Below are 14346 nucleotides of genomic sequence, written 5' to 3' on the forward strand. Positions count from 1 at the left end.
ACATTTTGGACGGAAACAAAAGATGAATATCCCCAAAAACCTTATATAATTTAAACAACCCGCACTTATTAAGTAATACCACTAGATGTATTAGTTTTGGAAAGCATATTTTCCAGCTGATAGAAAACATGCTGCAGTGTGTTTTTGTTGAACTAAGATCGCGGCTCCTATTCACTGCAAGTCACCGAAAAATATATACACTCCTCAGCATCGCATTGCTTTTAAGTGGGATCAGTAGGTCGAATTAGATGGAAAGAGTTGACCTTATGAATTGTCGCGAGCTTTCTAAACTAAAGAACGCTTTGGTCATAATTTTGCCCACAATTAAAAATTATTAAAGATTTAGTAAACAATTTAAGTGAAGTTTCACAGTCGCTGAAAAAACTTAGGTTATGCAGGGATTGTTCAGGGCAAGAGCAAGGCGAAAATTGATGCTAAAGGTTAGACACAGAGCGATCAAAAACTATAAGCGGTAAAATATATGAAATGATCTCATACTTCCTCTGCAAGAATCGTGTTAAATGATAAGATTTCTAAGCTTCAGGTTCAAGGCTTCATATGCGGATAATTAAACGCTACACACTTTGGGTTAATGGATTATTTTGAATTGAGAAATAAAGGCTCGGAAGGCATTGAGAAGAATTCTCAATATAGTCTTAACTTGATGTATACGTCGGCAGCTAGTACCTGTAGGTTAATAACTTTGAAATTTACCAATCCTTTAGCGCTTTTGTGTTATCCTTCTATGTGCAGTATTAAAGACGGTTAAGAGTACAGTAACAACACAGATTTGAAACACTAGCTTATAGTATTGCCAATTTTCTGCCAAACTCTCACCCATCATCATTACATACTACTGCCAGGAAGATATTTTGTATAGAAAGAGTATTTTCAATCAGTTTTGGTAACTAACATTTTCCAAAGCTAGCATTAGCCCTAAGAACTATGGAGCCATAAGGATGAAATAGTCGCTGGAATTCACTATATAAATAGCAATAAAACTAGCTTAAAATGCAACATTCAGCAATTGGAGATCAATGAGAATTTACTTAACCCTAAATTCGGTACTTAGAGAGCAAGAATAGTCTCCTTACTAGATAACACTGATTTAGTCCCAGCATTCATTATATACAAATAAGAAATGCAATTGTGTAGAGAGCATACTTTGAATTCAATAAATAATTCGTTTTATTGTTATTAAACACTTAATTTAAATTGAACTTAAATATCTTATAATAGGGTTCTAAATTAAGCAGCTGCTGAAAAAAGTCTGAGATACATTACAGTTACTCTTTAGTACCTACAGTTATGGCAGTGTTGCCATATTTGATTTCTATCTTACAAATCCGGCAAACCGCAAATTGCGTATACAACACACCTACCCTCCCACAGTGTGGAGAATCATGCCAAAATACGGGCACACAGTATCTCGCCTTGTTATTGCCATTACAGTCGCTGCAGTTCCATGGCGAAGCGAAACAGCTGTGACGGCGCGGCATTGCGGCAATGACTGACGACAACCACATCGCTTAGCGGATTATCGAGACATAACTGCGTCTGTTGGTGCACCAACAAGCCACCGCGTCGCAACCAACGTTGATTCGGTGTCTGTTTTTGATTCGCGCGCTGATTATGTCCGCGCTCGCCGACTTCCTGATCGACGCATGGCCGCAGCACAACACGAAAATGCGTCGAACGCGTTGAGTTTCTCAGCTTCGTCGCGCGCATTGGCACATCGGCGACTACGTGGAGACACGTACCGGAACTCGCTTGCAATTGAGAATTGTGTCGGTGCAGATACCAGTGAGTAACGTCATTTTGGAAGCAGCTAGTCATACGTAGCTGACTGGTGGCATAATTGGCGATATGCAGGCAAAGCTCGCCGGAGCTTAGTGCGCCAAATGCGATGAACTCATCATTGGGCAGTCTGAAAGTAGTGGAAAACAAAAAATGTGTTTACAAATCCATACGCACTGCTATAAGCACACACACAGAAATGTACATTGGAGTGAGCTTAGAAAGAAATTTGTAAAGAACTTTTTTTTTTTTTTGAAAAAGGGAAACAGTATGCTAGTCATCTGGGTGGGAAATACATGCTGACTGAAAGCGTTTGGCTTACGTACTTGAGTTGCGGGAAAACATTCTGCAAATACCAAGAGAATGGCTGGCAATTGAGAGCGAGCCTCAACTGATGGCTTTGCTCTGTGTCGTTGCTGCTGAGGGGTATATGCTTGGCCGCCGGTTTGGAGGCGTAGAAGAAATATTTGTAGGCGTCAAACCAGGATTCGGCAATGATTTTTGAATTTCTGTAAGAAAAAAAGAGAAATAATTGAAAGAACAAACTTTATTTGGTATATTCTCCCAATATTTTGTACAGAGTATAATAACTTTCTTAATCTAAGGGTTGGTTGTAACATCTAAAACTAATCCAGATCGATATAATGTTATATAGATAAAAATATCAGAATGACGAGAGGATAAATGTTTTATAAATTTTGTACATAAATGTTTTATTAATTTGGTATAAAGCATTATCATTCTTAATTTACAATGTGAAAATAGGCGAACTCGAACTATAACCATGCCCACTTTCCATTTAACACAATTTTTAATTCCATCCGATTGTTTTAGTTTACTGTATATAAATCAAGCGCGAATGAAGACATCGAAACAACACTTTGCTCAAATGGTGCTTACAAGGTACACTATCTGCTTTAAAAAACGGACTATATATTTCCCAGCCCTCAGGTACTGAATAGCGAAAATATTGGTCTATCTGTGAGATATATTAATTAAGTTCAGAGAGCATACTTTCTTGATAATAATACGCTTTGGTGTGAAATATCGGTAAAATCCGGTCAGAATTGCCACAAGCTACAACCCCTCCATATCAAATATAAAGATTTTTGACTTTATACCGTATATTTCATTCACTCACAGAACGTCTTTTACCAATAATAATGAACCCTTGTGTCAAAAATCGTTAAAGTCCAGGCAATAGTTCCCCTAGCCTCTATTCTATTCTAACAAACTGCGAGAGTATAAAATATTCAGCTGCTCCCAAACTTAGCAACTCTTCACTTTAAATTTGTGAAACACATATAGAACAAGTAAGGAAGGGATGAGTTCGGATGTAACCGAACATTTTATACTCTCGCAAAGTCAAATGGTATACTCGTTTGAGATTTCTTTGTGGATTGACTGATATTTTTGGTAGAAGGTCAACTATAGGCACTGAGGTCCACATATTTAGTACTTAGGGGCTTAAACAGTTTTGGTTCGATTTAGACTTGGCCGCAAGGTGGAATACTTTAATTGCATTATTCACGCAAAGTTTTACCCCGATATAATCATTGTTACCTGATTTGCATAGTGGAAAGTGAAAGAATCAGATGGAATTGAAAATGGTGTTACATGGGAAGTAAGCGTGGTTGTACTCCGATTTCACCCATTTTCGCACTATGACATAGAAATATGAAAAGAACGTTTTGCACCGAATTTGGTTGAAATCAATTGAGCAGATCTCAAGATATGGGTTTTCACCTAAAAGTGGGCTGTGCCACGCCCACTGACTAATTTTGAACGCGGTTCCTATAAAGCCAATTTATACCATCTCAGAGATAAAATTTAATGTCTCTGGCGTGTTTAGTGCTTGATTTATCGCGCTTTTAGTAGTTTTTAACAGTACCGTTATATGGGGAGTGGGCGGAGTTGCCACCCGATTTCAACTATTTTCACACCGTCAATAGAAGTGCTAAAAACATTTGCTTCTAGTGAATTTTGTTATTATAGCATTAGCGGTTTAGGAGATATGCACATTAAACCTATTAGAGGCGGGACCACGCCCACTTTTTTAAAAAAAAGTTCTAACTGCAGATGCCCCTCCCTAATGTGATCCTGTGTACCAAATAGCAGTCTTGTATCTTATTGCGGAGCTTAGTTATGGCAAGTTATTTGTTTTTGATTAATGGCGTTTTGTGGGCGTGGCAGTGGTCCGATAACGCCCATCTGCAATACCAACCGTCTCACGGTACCAAGAAACATGTCTACCAAGTTTCATAATTTTTCCTCAAGTTAGAGCTTGCGCGGACGGACGGACGGACAGACAGTCACCCGGATTTCAATTCGTCTCTTCATCCTGATCATTTATATATATATAACCCTATATCTAATTCGATTAGTTTTAGGTGATACAAACAACCGTTAGGTGAACAAAACTATTATACTCTGTAGCAACAGGTTGCGAGAGTATAAAAATAAATAATAATAAACAGAAAATACTGCAACAAATAATTTTTCAAGAAGCAAATTATATTTTGAAATTTCTCCAAAAAAAAAATTGGTAACCTTAAAACTCTTAATTTAAAAACAGCTTCACATACACAAGTACTGGCATATGTACCCTCAGGCTATGTATCTACATTTCCAGCTCAGACACACACACACACACATCTAAGCATTGCAGGCGTATCTTTAACAACCCGCTGCCGTGGCTACGTCTCCCCAATGTAGGTTATACTCTTGGGGTCACGAGGCTTACCTGAGATATGTTGTCTGGCTATCGCTGCCATTGGGAAAATGAAATGGATGCTGTTTGCGAAAAATATGCCCGACCCGGCTGCATGGCACAATCTCGATTTGTCCGCCACAAAGCCACAATTTAATGGAGAATTCAATGGACTCGCCACCCCAAGTCTATAAAGATGAATGAAAATAGTAAAAGATCATATGAAAATGAAATATCTGTGTATGTGTGTATATGTGATATTGTTTGTGTGGCACATTTGGACACTCAGTTGCAGTTGTGGGTGTGTAAATTAGTGGAAGAGTTGAAACGATTTAATTTATTTTCATTTTTTCAAAATTCTTCAGTATGTCTTTTTCTATAAATTTTCCTATATATTATATATAGCGTGAAATATGGAGCTCCACAAAGGGTTTGGAATATAATATATAACATTTATAAGCCAATATTACATACATATATTAACTATAATTGTTCATGTCAAAGTTATAATCGAAATGAATCAAATACTCTTCTACTCTCTATTTTTGAGGCCACGCAAAGCCAGAAAAAATCTATCCAGTTGCGTATTTCACAAGAGAGTATGTAGATGCGTTATTATACCTGATTTACCATCTCACGCTGGTTATGCCAGTCTATGTAATATTATGCCAGTTGCTTGTTCGATTCGCTATATTTCAAGGCTTAATAAAACAAAAGCAGCCCAATCTCAACTGGCCAATTACTCTTATCACTACTGGATCTAGTATAAATACAGAAAAAGTTGTCAGTCTTGACAACTACTAAGCAACAAAAGAGCAACAACCAAAGAGTACTTGTTTCAGTTGTGTATTTGGTAGTTAAGCAATTATAAATATTAATTTTTTTAGAGTATTATTTGAGATTATTTTGTTTACGAACATTTAATTTATAAGAGACTTTGTTTCAAGCTCGACTTTTTCTTTTTGAACTTTAATCTCTGGATTTCATTACAATTTTTTATATTCATAAAGTATTCATTGCTGATGAGTTCTTTGAAGACCTTGGACTTTATACCGTATATATTCGGAGATATCTTAATAAAACTCAGAGATTCAACAAATTGCGAGAGTATAAATATACTCTCGAATTTAGCAACTCGTAACTTTAAATTATAAAAACTGAAAACATTTTAGTTATGTCTTAAAAATTGGTAACACTCGGTGAGCATATAATACCTCAGTAAATATATCTAGCATTTGTTTCATTAAATTTACCGAAACCTATTTGGCTCGGAGTCCGAAGCTTGAAATTTAGGTAACGCAGATAGAGAATCTGATAAATTGTATGACCGAAATATTTTCTCTTCGGGAAATGAAACCAGATTTGAACAATAATTGGAAACCAGAACTGTCTTTAGATGGTTTTGGAGGATCGTTTTAGGTTCCTCAAACCTTTTAAAGAACGGATTTAATTTAAAAAAAATTTAATGATGTGAAGAACTCTTATATAGAATGCCATATCTCTAACGGCAATACTTAGCTACAAAATTGACCACCTACTATACTCACTGTCAAATTTCCTTACCTGCAGTAGTGGGTTGAAGCCATTTAATTTATTAAACCATTCCCGAGAGATCATAAATATTCCACCAGCAAAAGTAGGGCTTCTGGAATGCTTTGAATCGTTAGTAATACTTAGAAGAAAAAATTCAATTGTAATTAAATAAATATTATCTTCATTATGAAAATATGGTTAGCCAATATTAGTCTGGTAGGCAAATAAGATAAGCATAGATCAGTTTTTGTCCTTAGCGATACTAGCTGCAGTAACGTCCAAAAGAAGTAATCATCCTTCAGAGTGGCAGCGCTTGATGCGAGTTTCAAAAGTTTCTCTAGCCTCACCAATGATAGGTCTTTCATACGGTGCGGTCCGCAAATGCATAAATTGTTCCCTTGCCAATGCAGAATATGCACACAAAAGATGCCCCATTGTTTTCCTAGTGCCTTGCTCCGACATTTTCTGCACTCTACTCGAACTCTCAGCTTCACTCTGAAGCCGTGTATTGCCAATAGACAGTGAGCATTCCATTCCAACCATGTTTCTACAGTCTCTTCTATCGTATGCCTATAGGAACTTAGTATATTTCTGATATACCGCTTTACACATGACTGTTACTGGTTGAGATAATATTGCTTACAAATTAATAATGAAGAACATACAAGTACAAGTATATAGTAGCTTCTTTTGGAGATATGATAAAAAAGATTGATTACACTTTAAGTGTTGACTTTCCCCTGCCATTGATTCTACAGCATAAGCAAATAATACCTTCAATAATAATTCTTCAATAAATCAATAGGGAACTCAATGGTGGTTGATTCAAAGTAAAATTTTATATTATGAGTTTCCTGAAAGCAATCGGAAGCCAGCTGCAGCACTATTGGCATTCAAAATTTAAATGTTTTCAGATCTTCTTTTCTTGGTTTGACTTGTCATAAGGTTTGGCAGTTATAAGGCGGTACTGAAAGAATTTTCAAACTTTATTTTGGACTACAATTAATGGCAAAATAATAAGGTCAAAATACATATCAAAGCCGTTGCTACTCAGCTGTTATGCTCATTCATATCTGATTAGTTCAGAATATGCAAAAAGTAGCCTGCAGAAGGACTAGAGCTAAGGTGTTTTACTGTTTCAATTTTTAAAGAACAAAATCATTTGCGACTAACACTCGGTAAAAGAAGAACAAAGTCGGCCTTTTTCTAGGCACAGTATTGCAATGCACAAAGAATACTCTTTAGAAGTGAGACGAAATTGAATTCTCAAGAAATAATAAATACATAACATTCATGACTTTTCCAACGAAATGTGATACAAGCAGATTCAATGACAGTATTTCACGTTAAAGTACAATAAATAAACAAAACAAAACCAAATGTAAAGTGGTGTGGGTGAATTACTTGAATGCCGTTGCGGCGGTATTTGTGTTGTGTTGCGAGCGCGCCTCGTTAAATCTTCTGCGCGCCCAACTGAATGCGGCATGCCCGTTTAAAGATTCTGCGAATGCTTGCTGCTGTTGTTGCTGCTGCTTGTATTTGTCGCCACGCTGTGACTGTGATTGCGTTGATTGCGGTCGCGGTATCCAATGAAAGTGTAAATTCCAATCGAAACCACCCATGAGATACTTCGAACTCGCCGTATACTCCAATGATTCCGCATTAATGCTATCCAACACAGGGCTGACGGCTGCCGCGCCTATAGCCAAACGCTCCAGCAATGGCTCTAGCCAGCCTACATTAACCTCACAATGACTGTCGAGGAAGAGTAAATAATCGCCGGTGGCAAGACGAGCGCCACGATTACGTGATACAATCACGCCCAATCGTTGCGTATTACGCGCACTCTTAATTGTAACTTGCGGCTGTGAAGTGGGCGCGCTGTCGCTCGAATTTGCCGAAGGATGTAAGCTAGCATAGTTTGCGGTCGTCATTGGCGGTGACGAAGATGAAAAATTACGCATAAATGGCGGTAGCTGAAGGTTAAGCATAGCCGGCAGCAGATCAACTAAGCCGGCAGCGCGCAGACATAGCAAAAGGGAATAAAGAAAAAAAAGAAGAAGAAATAAAAAGCAGTGAAAAAATTCCATTAAGTATTGTCTATTTTTGCATTAGATATGTCAAGTAAGCATGCAAATGTGTGCGCGTGATTTCAATCAAAAATGGAGCAACGCCGCATGTGCGTTCATTTGCATGTACAGCCATGGTGTATACGCACCATCCGCGCTGCAGTCATCGATCAGTATCAGCTCGTGCAGATAGCGCTGCGGAGTGCGGTGATACAATGTCATTACGGTACGCAAGAGCGCTGAACGTGCCTCATTGTGAAACGCGATGATGATGGAAACGCCCGCACGTTGCGTCGGCAGATGGAAGGGACGCGCTGTGCAGCTGTAATGAAGCGGAAGCGTTGCATCCACAAATGACGGTTGCTTAGTAGAATTTTTTTTTAGTACATTTGTAGAAAAATTTGCAAATGTAAATTTGCAAAGTGTATACGCACCTAGCGTCCCGTGTATCGGGTAACGCGCGCAAGGCGCCAATCGCAACGCTACGTGCCGCATTGTAATGATAAAATTCCCACGGCGCCGTTAGCGTTTCTGTCGGCGCCGCAGCCAGGAATTCACGCACCGCTATTACGTAGTCGCTAAGCGCGCTCTCCGCGGCAACAGGCAGCACCTGCAGGTGAGAGAAGCACACGTTTAATGCATCAAAAATAGCTAGAGCGCTGATGTGGGGAATTAAATCATAAGTCACAAGAAGATTATAGAATTTTTGCATTGTTGTTGTAAAATTTTATGTCATAACATTTTTAAATATTTAAAAAAAATTTTTGTTTTATCGATCCAATAGTGTATTTTTTATTATTGATTTTTATTTACAATTTTTTAAATAATACTACAACAGTTTTTTTTTTTAATTTTTTGATTAATGTTTCAAAATTTTATTCAAATTTAATTTGTATTTTTTTTCCAAATTTTTCAAAATTTGTTCTTATTTAATATTCACTTGCGCCTGTTCGTAGCGTTCAGCTTGCAGGTCTGCATACTCATGCTCGACGAATTGCACGTAGCTGAAGATGCAAGTGAACAGCAGCAGCGCTAAGGGCAGCAGCAGTACGCGCCAATGCCAGCATCGTTTCTGCAACTTCATCACGCACACATTTTCGGCCACCAACCACAAATAATACTTCGCGCGCGCACTCAGATCTGATTATTATTATTAATATTTGCTATGAAAAAGCAAACGCTCGTCAGCCGCTCAACGCTGCGTCGATCACTTGCCAATATTATCGCAACTCAACAACTGACTTCAATTCGCCTTCGAGTAGACGCCCCATAGCGCTTACGCTGCGGCGCGCTGCGCTCATAAATTATCTAGTTCGATTTACAGTTCTTTATTTTCCACTTATTTATTTAATGTTAAACTAAAATTAGTTTTTTTTTTGTAATCTTTGTCAACTGTTTTGTTTGCCATTGTATTTTCGTGTTTTTTTATTTGCATTTAATTTTTTTTTTTTCAAATAATTTCCATTTGCACAACACTCCGCTACGCTGTTCGCTACTTACGCTCCGCTATTTGCCAAACCGGTATTGTGTGTGTAAACAAGTTGATATGTTTGGAAATTATCACCCGTCTGTGCACCCGTCACAATGCAGTTCACCGTTTGCCGGCGCCAGTTTTTCATTTGTCGTTAGTCACGCGTTTGACCAAAGGCAACTGACGCAATGACAGCGCTTAGCAGATAGGTTGTGCGCTTGGCGTTAACAGTGAGCGCTTTGACAACGGCGATAAGATATTGGCAGCGCCACGACATGCGTGTGTGTTAGTATAATATATACGCGCATATCTATATAAACATATGTTTATAAGATAAATGACAATTTGACAACATTGCAAACATTATCGAATAGTTGTATTAGCCAAGCGCTAAATAAACCGACTGTGACGACTTAAACTAGGCAGAGTTGCCAACACGAAAACAAACACTTTAAGTAAAGCGTTAATACTTTCAAGCCATACAAATTACAAAGAATTAAAATACAACTAAAAAACTTTCGAAATTCTTGTTATTTGACATATTTACAGTCGAATATTTATATAAATATTTTTTTTAATATTTCTCGAAAATTATACATACCTCCAGGTTTTGAGTATGCATATCTTAAGTTCGGAAAGAAAAGATAAATATATTTAGACTTTTTCAATCAGAAATATGCAGAATATTGTACAATATGTCCAATAATGTTATTTTCCATCCCTCTTTTCGACTTTTTTTAAATTCATAACCAAATTTTTTCTTAGAAACAGTTTCCATTTCGCAACTCTAAGCTAGGCTACGTTTTTCTCGCCCAGATTTTTCAAAGAAAGAACAATCCTCCAATTTAATATCTCATCAAGCGAAATTCTGTATCAAATGCCTTCAAGTATCAATAATGTCAACTCATTCCCAACAAATAATAAAGTAATTTATCCGCATTACCATTTATATTTTCATAAACCTCTCATACTTACTCATACATAATACTAAAAAAAGGTAATTTTCATAAACGGTTCCTGTAATACCACTTAAGACGTTACTAAACCCATGGTGGATCAGTTCAGCGTTCTTCCCCAAGATTTAATTTTTAGAGTTGACCTCTTTATTTCAATTTCATTTCTGAACTGCAGTCCATAAGATTAAGAAATATAATTTTGAATACAGATCGCGTGACCCCAATTTCATCTTCGAAAGCGAACAAGGACCTTAGAGAGTTTTATCAAGCGGCATTAACCTTGCTTCTTTACATGGCCGCACTATTTCTCTCCAATATTGGCAGCATTGTCAAAGGCCGAACTTTTTGTTCGAGCTTAAATATCATATAATGAAGGTAGATAAATATTATGTTTGTCTAAGAAAACTAAATTCCCCTTCTGCATTACAGCATTATCGGCTAAGGATGTTAACATAGTTTATTTATAGAAACACATTATTCTTAATTCCAGAGATATTAATTTCAAGCCTTTTTATGGCTTCGTTAATATTTATATTTTGAACTTTAATGTACTTCTCAAAAGATATCTTAATGTACATCGGTCTCCATTTCTATTTCCACATCAATTTCTATCTCTTTCCATTATTTTATAATATATATATATATATATAATAAAAAATAATATAAAAAATGTATACAGAAACAAACAGCATGATCAGCTGAGTTGAGATAGCTATGTCTGTCTGTCTGTCTGTCTGTATATACGCGAACTAGTCCCTCAGTTTTTAAACTATCGATCTGAAATTTTGCACCTGTCCTTTTCTCACTAAGAAGCTGCTCATTTGTTGAAGTGCCCGATATCGGACCATTATAGCATATAGCTGCCATACAAACGGAACAATCGTAATCAAGTGCTTGTATGGAAAAATCCGATATTTGACAAGGTATGTTGACAAAATTAGGCCCGAGTTATTGTTTAAGGCAACCATGTATTTTTTGAAGAAATTGTTCAGATAAGATCACTATATCATATAACTGTCATATAAATTGAACGATCGGAATAAAGGGCTTGCTTGGAAAACTTTTTCATTTGACGAGACATCTTCACGAAATTAGGCTTGAGTTATAGCTGCTTAACAAATTGAACGTTGTATATGTGCAATTAGGTTACGTGATATTTTGTTTGAAAGATAAAATATTATGGTAAACAACTTAATGAATTGTTTAATGATTGTTTGACTTAGTATTGTTTGAGTGTGCCTCAAAAATGGACTTCAGCAAAGAGAAAATACGCAATATTTTACAGTTTTTCTTCGACAAAGTCGATATCTTAAGCCAGGTGGTTGAAAATATAAATACGTTATGGTGCCACCTTCACCTTTATGGTGGAATGCAAATAGTCGTTAATATCGATAACATAATATAAATCGTCGGATCCAAACATCATATAAGCACTGTTTCGAATATCCAGGAAATTTATACAATACAAGTACAAGTATTTGTGTTTGGGCGGACCTCATAGTCCGGACCTGGTACTAGTGATTATTACAATACTTGTTCCTGTCCATGGCAAATTATTTTACTCGTGAAAAATGTGTCTCAATAGACGCTTGTGAAAATCGGCTGCCCCAGGTATTTTACCATAAAGGCGAGTGAATCGTGCTAACTATACTAAATGAAACCTTTAATTTGATGCAAAAATCAAGAATTTCTAGACGTTTATATTCAAGTCAGTTATATCGCTTTAATTTATACTTTCATCAAATGCTGCTCAGCGCCTCCTCTTTTATTATAATCTCAACTTATTCAACATGAATTGGTGCAGGTGTTGCACGCAAACGCCAAACGACAATAAAATAAAAGTCAAAGCTGAGCAATAGGCAACTTTCGCCGTTTTGACTCCTGCCATTCATCAACTCACTCATACCCAGAGCCACCAGTAAACAGTTAGTCAGCTCGGTAAGAGCTTTTGTTAATAATTGCATGCCGTTTGTTGTTATTTGCACACTATCGGCTTAACAACTAAAGAGTTGCGTGTCAAACATCCGTTTTCCGGTTCGCTTCAATCACTCAAGCATTCTAGTAGCCACTCTGCCACCGGCCAACCGCTTGGCTGGTGTTCATCTCTTCGCCTGTATCAGTCTGTCAACTAATTTACCGCTTGGCGCCTGCATTCGCCACTACTTTATTACATGCCATAAGAAATGTGATTTTTCAGTCTGTTGCATATTTCCGTTTCCGTTGCACCTCCGGCTGTGCCACAAATACTTGTTGCCGGGTACGCATCATTCCGCAAGCTCACTCATTCGCTCAGCTACACGCTTTCACCAGCGCGGAAACTGGCTGCTGTGGCCATTGTTGTCGGCAATGTCATTGTTTTAGTTGCTGAGCACCTTTGTTTATAGTTTTTGTTTTCCTCTACTCTTTTTCCATTGTTGCATCGCTTTTATTATATCGTTGTTGTTGTAACTTATTGCCGCTGCACTCGGTTTTATGTTCATTGTAGTCAATTTAATGACACTGAAATATTTTCTTTTCATTCGCTTTTGTTCACTCCACTACCGTTATGCTCATTGGCTATGTCTCTCCCTCCGTGTTTTGATTTCCTTTGCTATCTTACCATAAAATGGTATAATTATCTGATTACCAGTCTTAAAGGCAAACACAAAAAGTTACAGAAACATTTTCGCTACAATATCGAAATTAAGAGAGCAGATGAGAAATAAAAACTTGGGAGTTTATGCAGTAGAGGCGTTAAGCAACTTGCGGGAGATATTGGAGAATGTTTCAGAGCGCTTGGGTTTTACCTCTCGTGGAGTTAGTGCATAAGAGTAAGTACACAACCTAGTATCGCTGAAATAAGTTTGGATGCTTTCAGAATGAAGTTATCCCATAGAATGAAGAAAACAAAAAGGTCTGGTCCGCTCTAGATCGATGCTTCAAGTAAAAAAGCTTAACATCGTTATCGGTTTTGATGCATCGGAAGGCCCGTCATTCCAAACATCTAAATTCACTTAAGTATAGTTTTTGGTCAGAAGTGTAGATGGTAATAAGGAAGTGTTGCATAAATCTGAATTTAGCTGGATGTAAAAGAGATTTGCAGGAGCTACCAGTTTTATCTATCTCTGTCTCCCACATTTGGTGGCATTTTTGAGCAGTTCAATCTTTGGAAGAGGCAAACTCGCAGAGATTTGGAAAGAGCTTCGAATTTTGGTTTATAACAAGAGCTACTGAATATTCTACCAAGAGTAAAGATGTCTAACGGAATGTTTCAAAAGTGTACTCAAAAACAAAACTGCTCGACTGAAGGTTATTTGCACTTTAATTGCGGAAAAAACTTGTATCCGAAGTTCTGAGCAGAAAAAGGGGACATGTGAATACGCTAGCACTGACATTCTATTAATTGAATATGGTTGTCAATAGAACGAAGGAATGAAGTAAGCAAGTAAAAGGATGGAAAATGGTCGTTATTCTTACAGATCTCACAATTCAAGCTAAAAAAATTAAACTATAATATATTTTTAAATAAAATTAATTTTTTTTGATAAAGTAAAAATTAAATGAGCGCCGTACAAATTTTTACACACAAAGTTACCACTTTTGCTTTCAGACAAGCTCTCAAACGATTCGATCATTGATCAATAGCAGCAAGTACAGTTTCTATTGGTATTTAAGACGCTGCTTGAACCAAAGATTTTTTAAGAGTTTCCAAATTTCGGTAGTGTGACTACAAACTGTAGTCCAGTGGATTCAAATCTAGACTTATGTGCTGGAGCAGAATAATAATAACCCAACGATGACCCTCCTCCCGCTTAACCGAAGCGAGGGGCG

At 37.1% G+C, this 14346-nt stretch overlaps 1 protein-coding gene across 1 annotated transcript; it reads right to left on the reverse strand.

The window, feature by feature from the left end:
* Positions 1-1170: 1170 nt before the first annotated feature.
* On the reverse strand, positions 1171-9584 carry LOC106618590 (putative polypeptide N-acetylgalactosaminyltransferase 13). The gene is made up of 8 exons (XM_070105689.1): positions 9050-9584; positions 8544-8719; positions 8259-8431; positions 7445-8048; positions 6071-6152; positions 4541-4695; positions 2124-2306; positions 1171-1927 (listed from the first exon to the last, which is right to left on the reverse strand). Exons 1-8 carry the CDS (start codon positions 9191-9193, stop codon positions 1447-1449), a joined length of 1998 nt encoding a protein of 665 aa, XP_069961790.1. The 5' UTR covers positions 9194-9584; the 3' UTR covers positions 1171-1446.
* Positions 9585-14346: the final 4762 nt, after the last annotated feature.

Source organism: Bactrocera oleae, chromosome 2 (genome assembly GCF_042242935.1).
Source record: "Bactrocera oleae isolate idBacOlea1 chromosome 2, idBacOlea1, whole genome shotgun sequence".
Classification (NCBI taxonomy): domain Eukaryota; kingdom Metazoa; phylum Arthropoda; class Insecta; order Diptera; family Tephritidae; genus Bactrocera; species Bactrocera oleae.

Excerpts from the sequence above, each read along its gene's own strand:
- LOC106618590 (XM_070105689.1), bottom strand. The coding sequence starts at position 9,193 with ATGAAGTTGCAGAAACGATGCTGGCATTGGCGCGTACTGCTGCTGCCC. Across the intron at positions 8,432-8,543 it reads CCCGATACACGGGACGCTAG|CTGCACAGCGCGTCCCTTCC; the intron begins GTGCGTATACAC and ends GCTTCATTACAG. Across the intron at positions 6,153-7,444 it reads ACCGCCGCAACGGCATTCAA|AAGCCCTACTTTTGCTGGTG; the intron begins GTAATTCACCCA and ends AAAGCATTCCAG.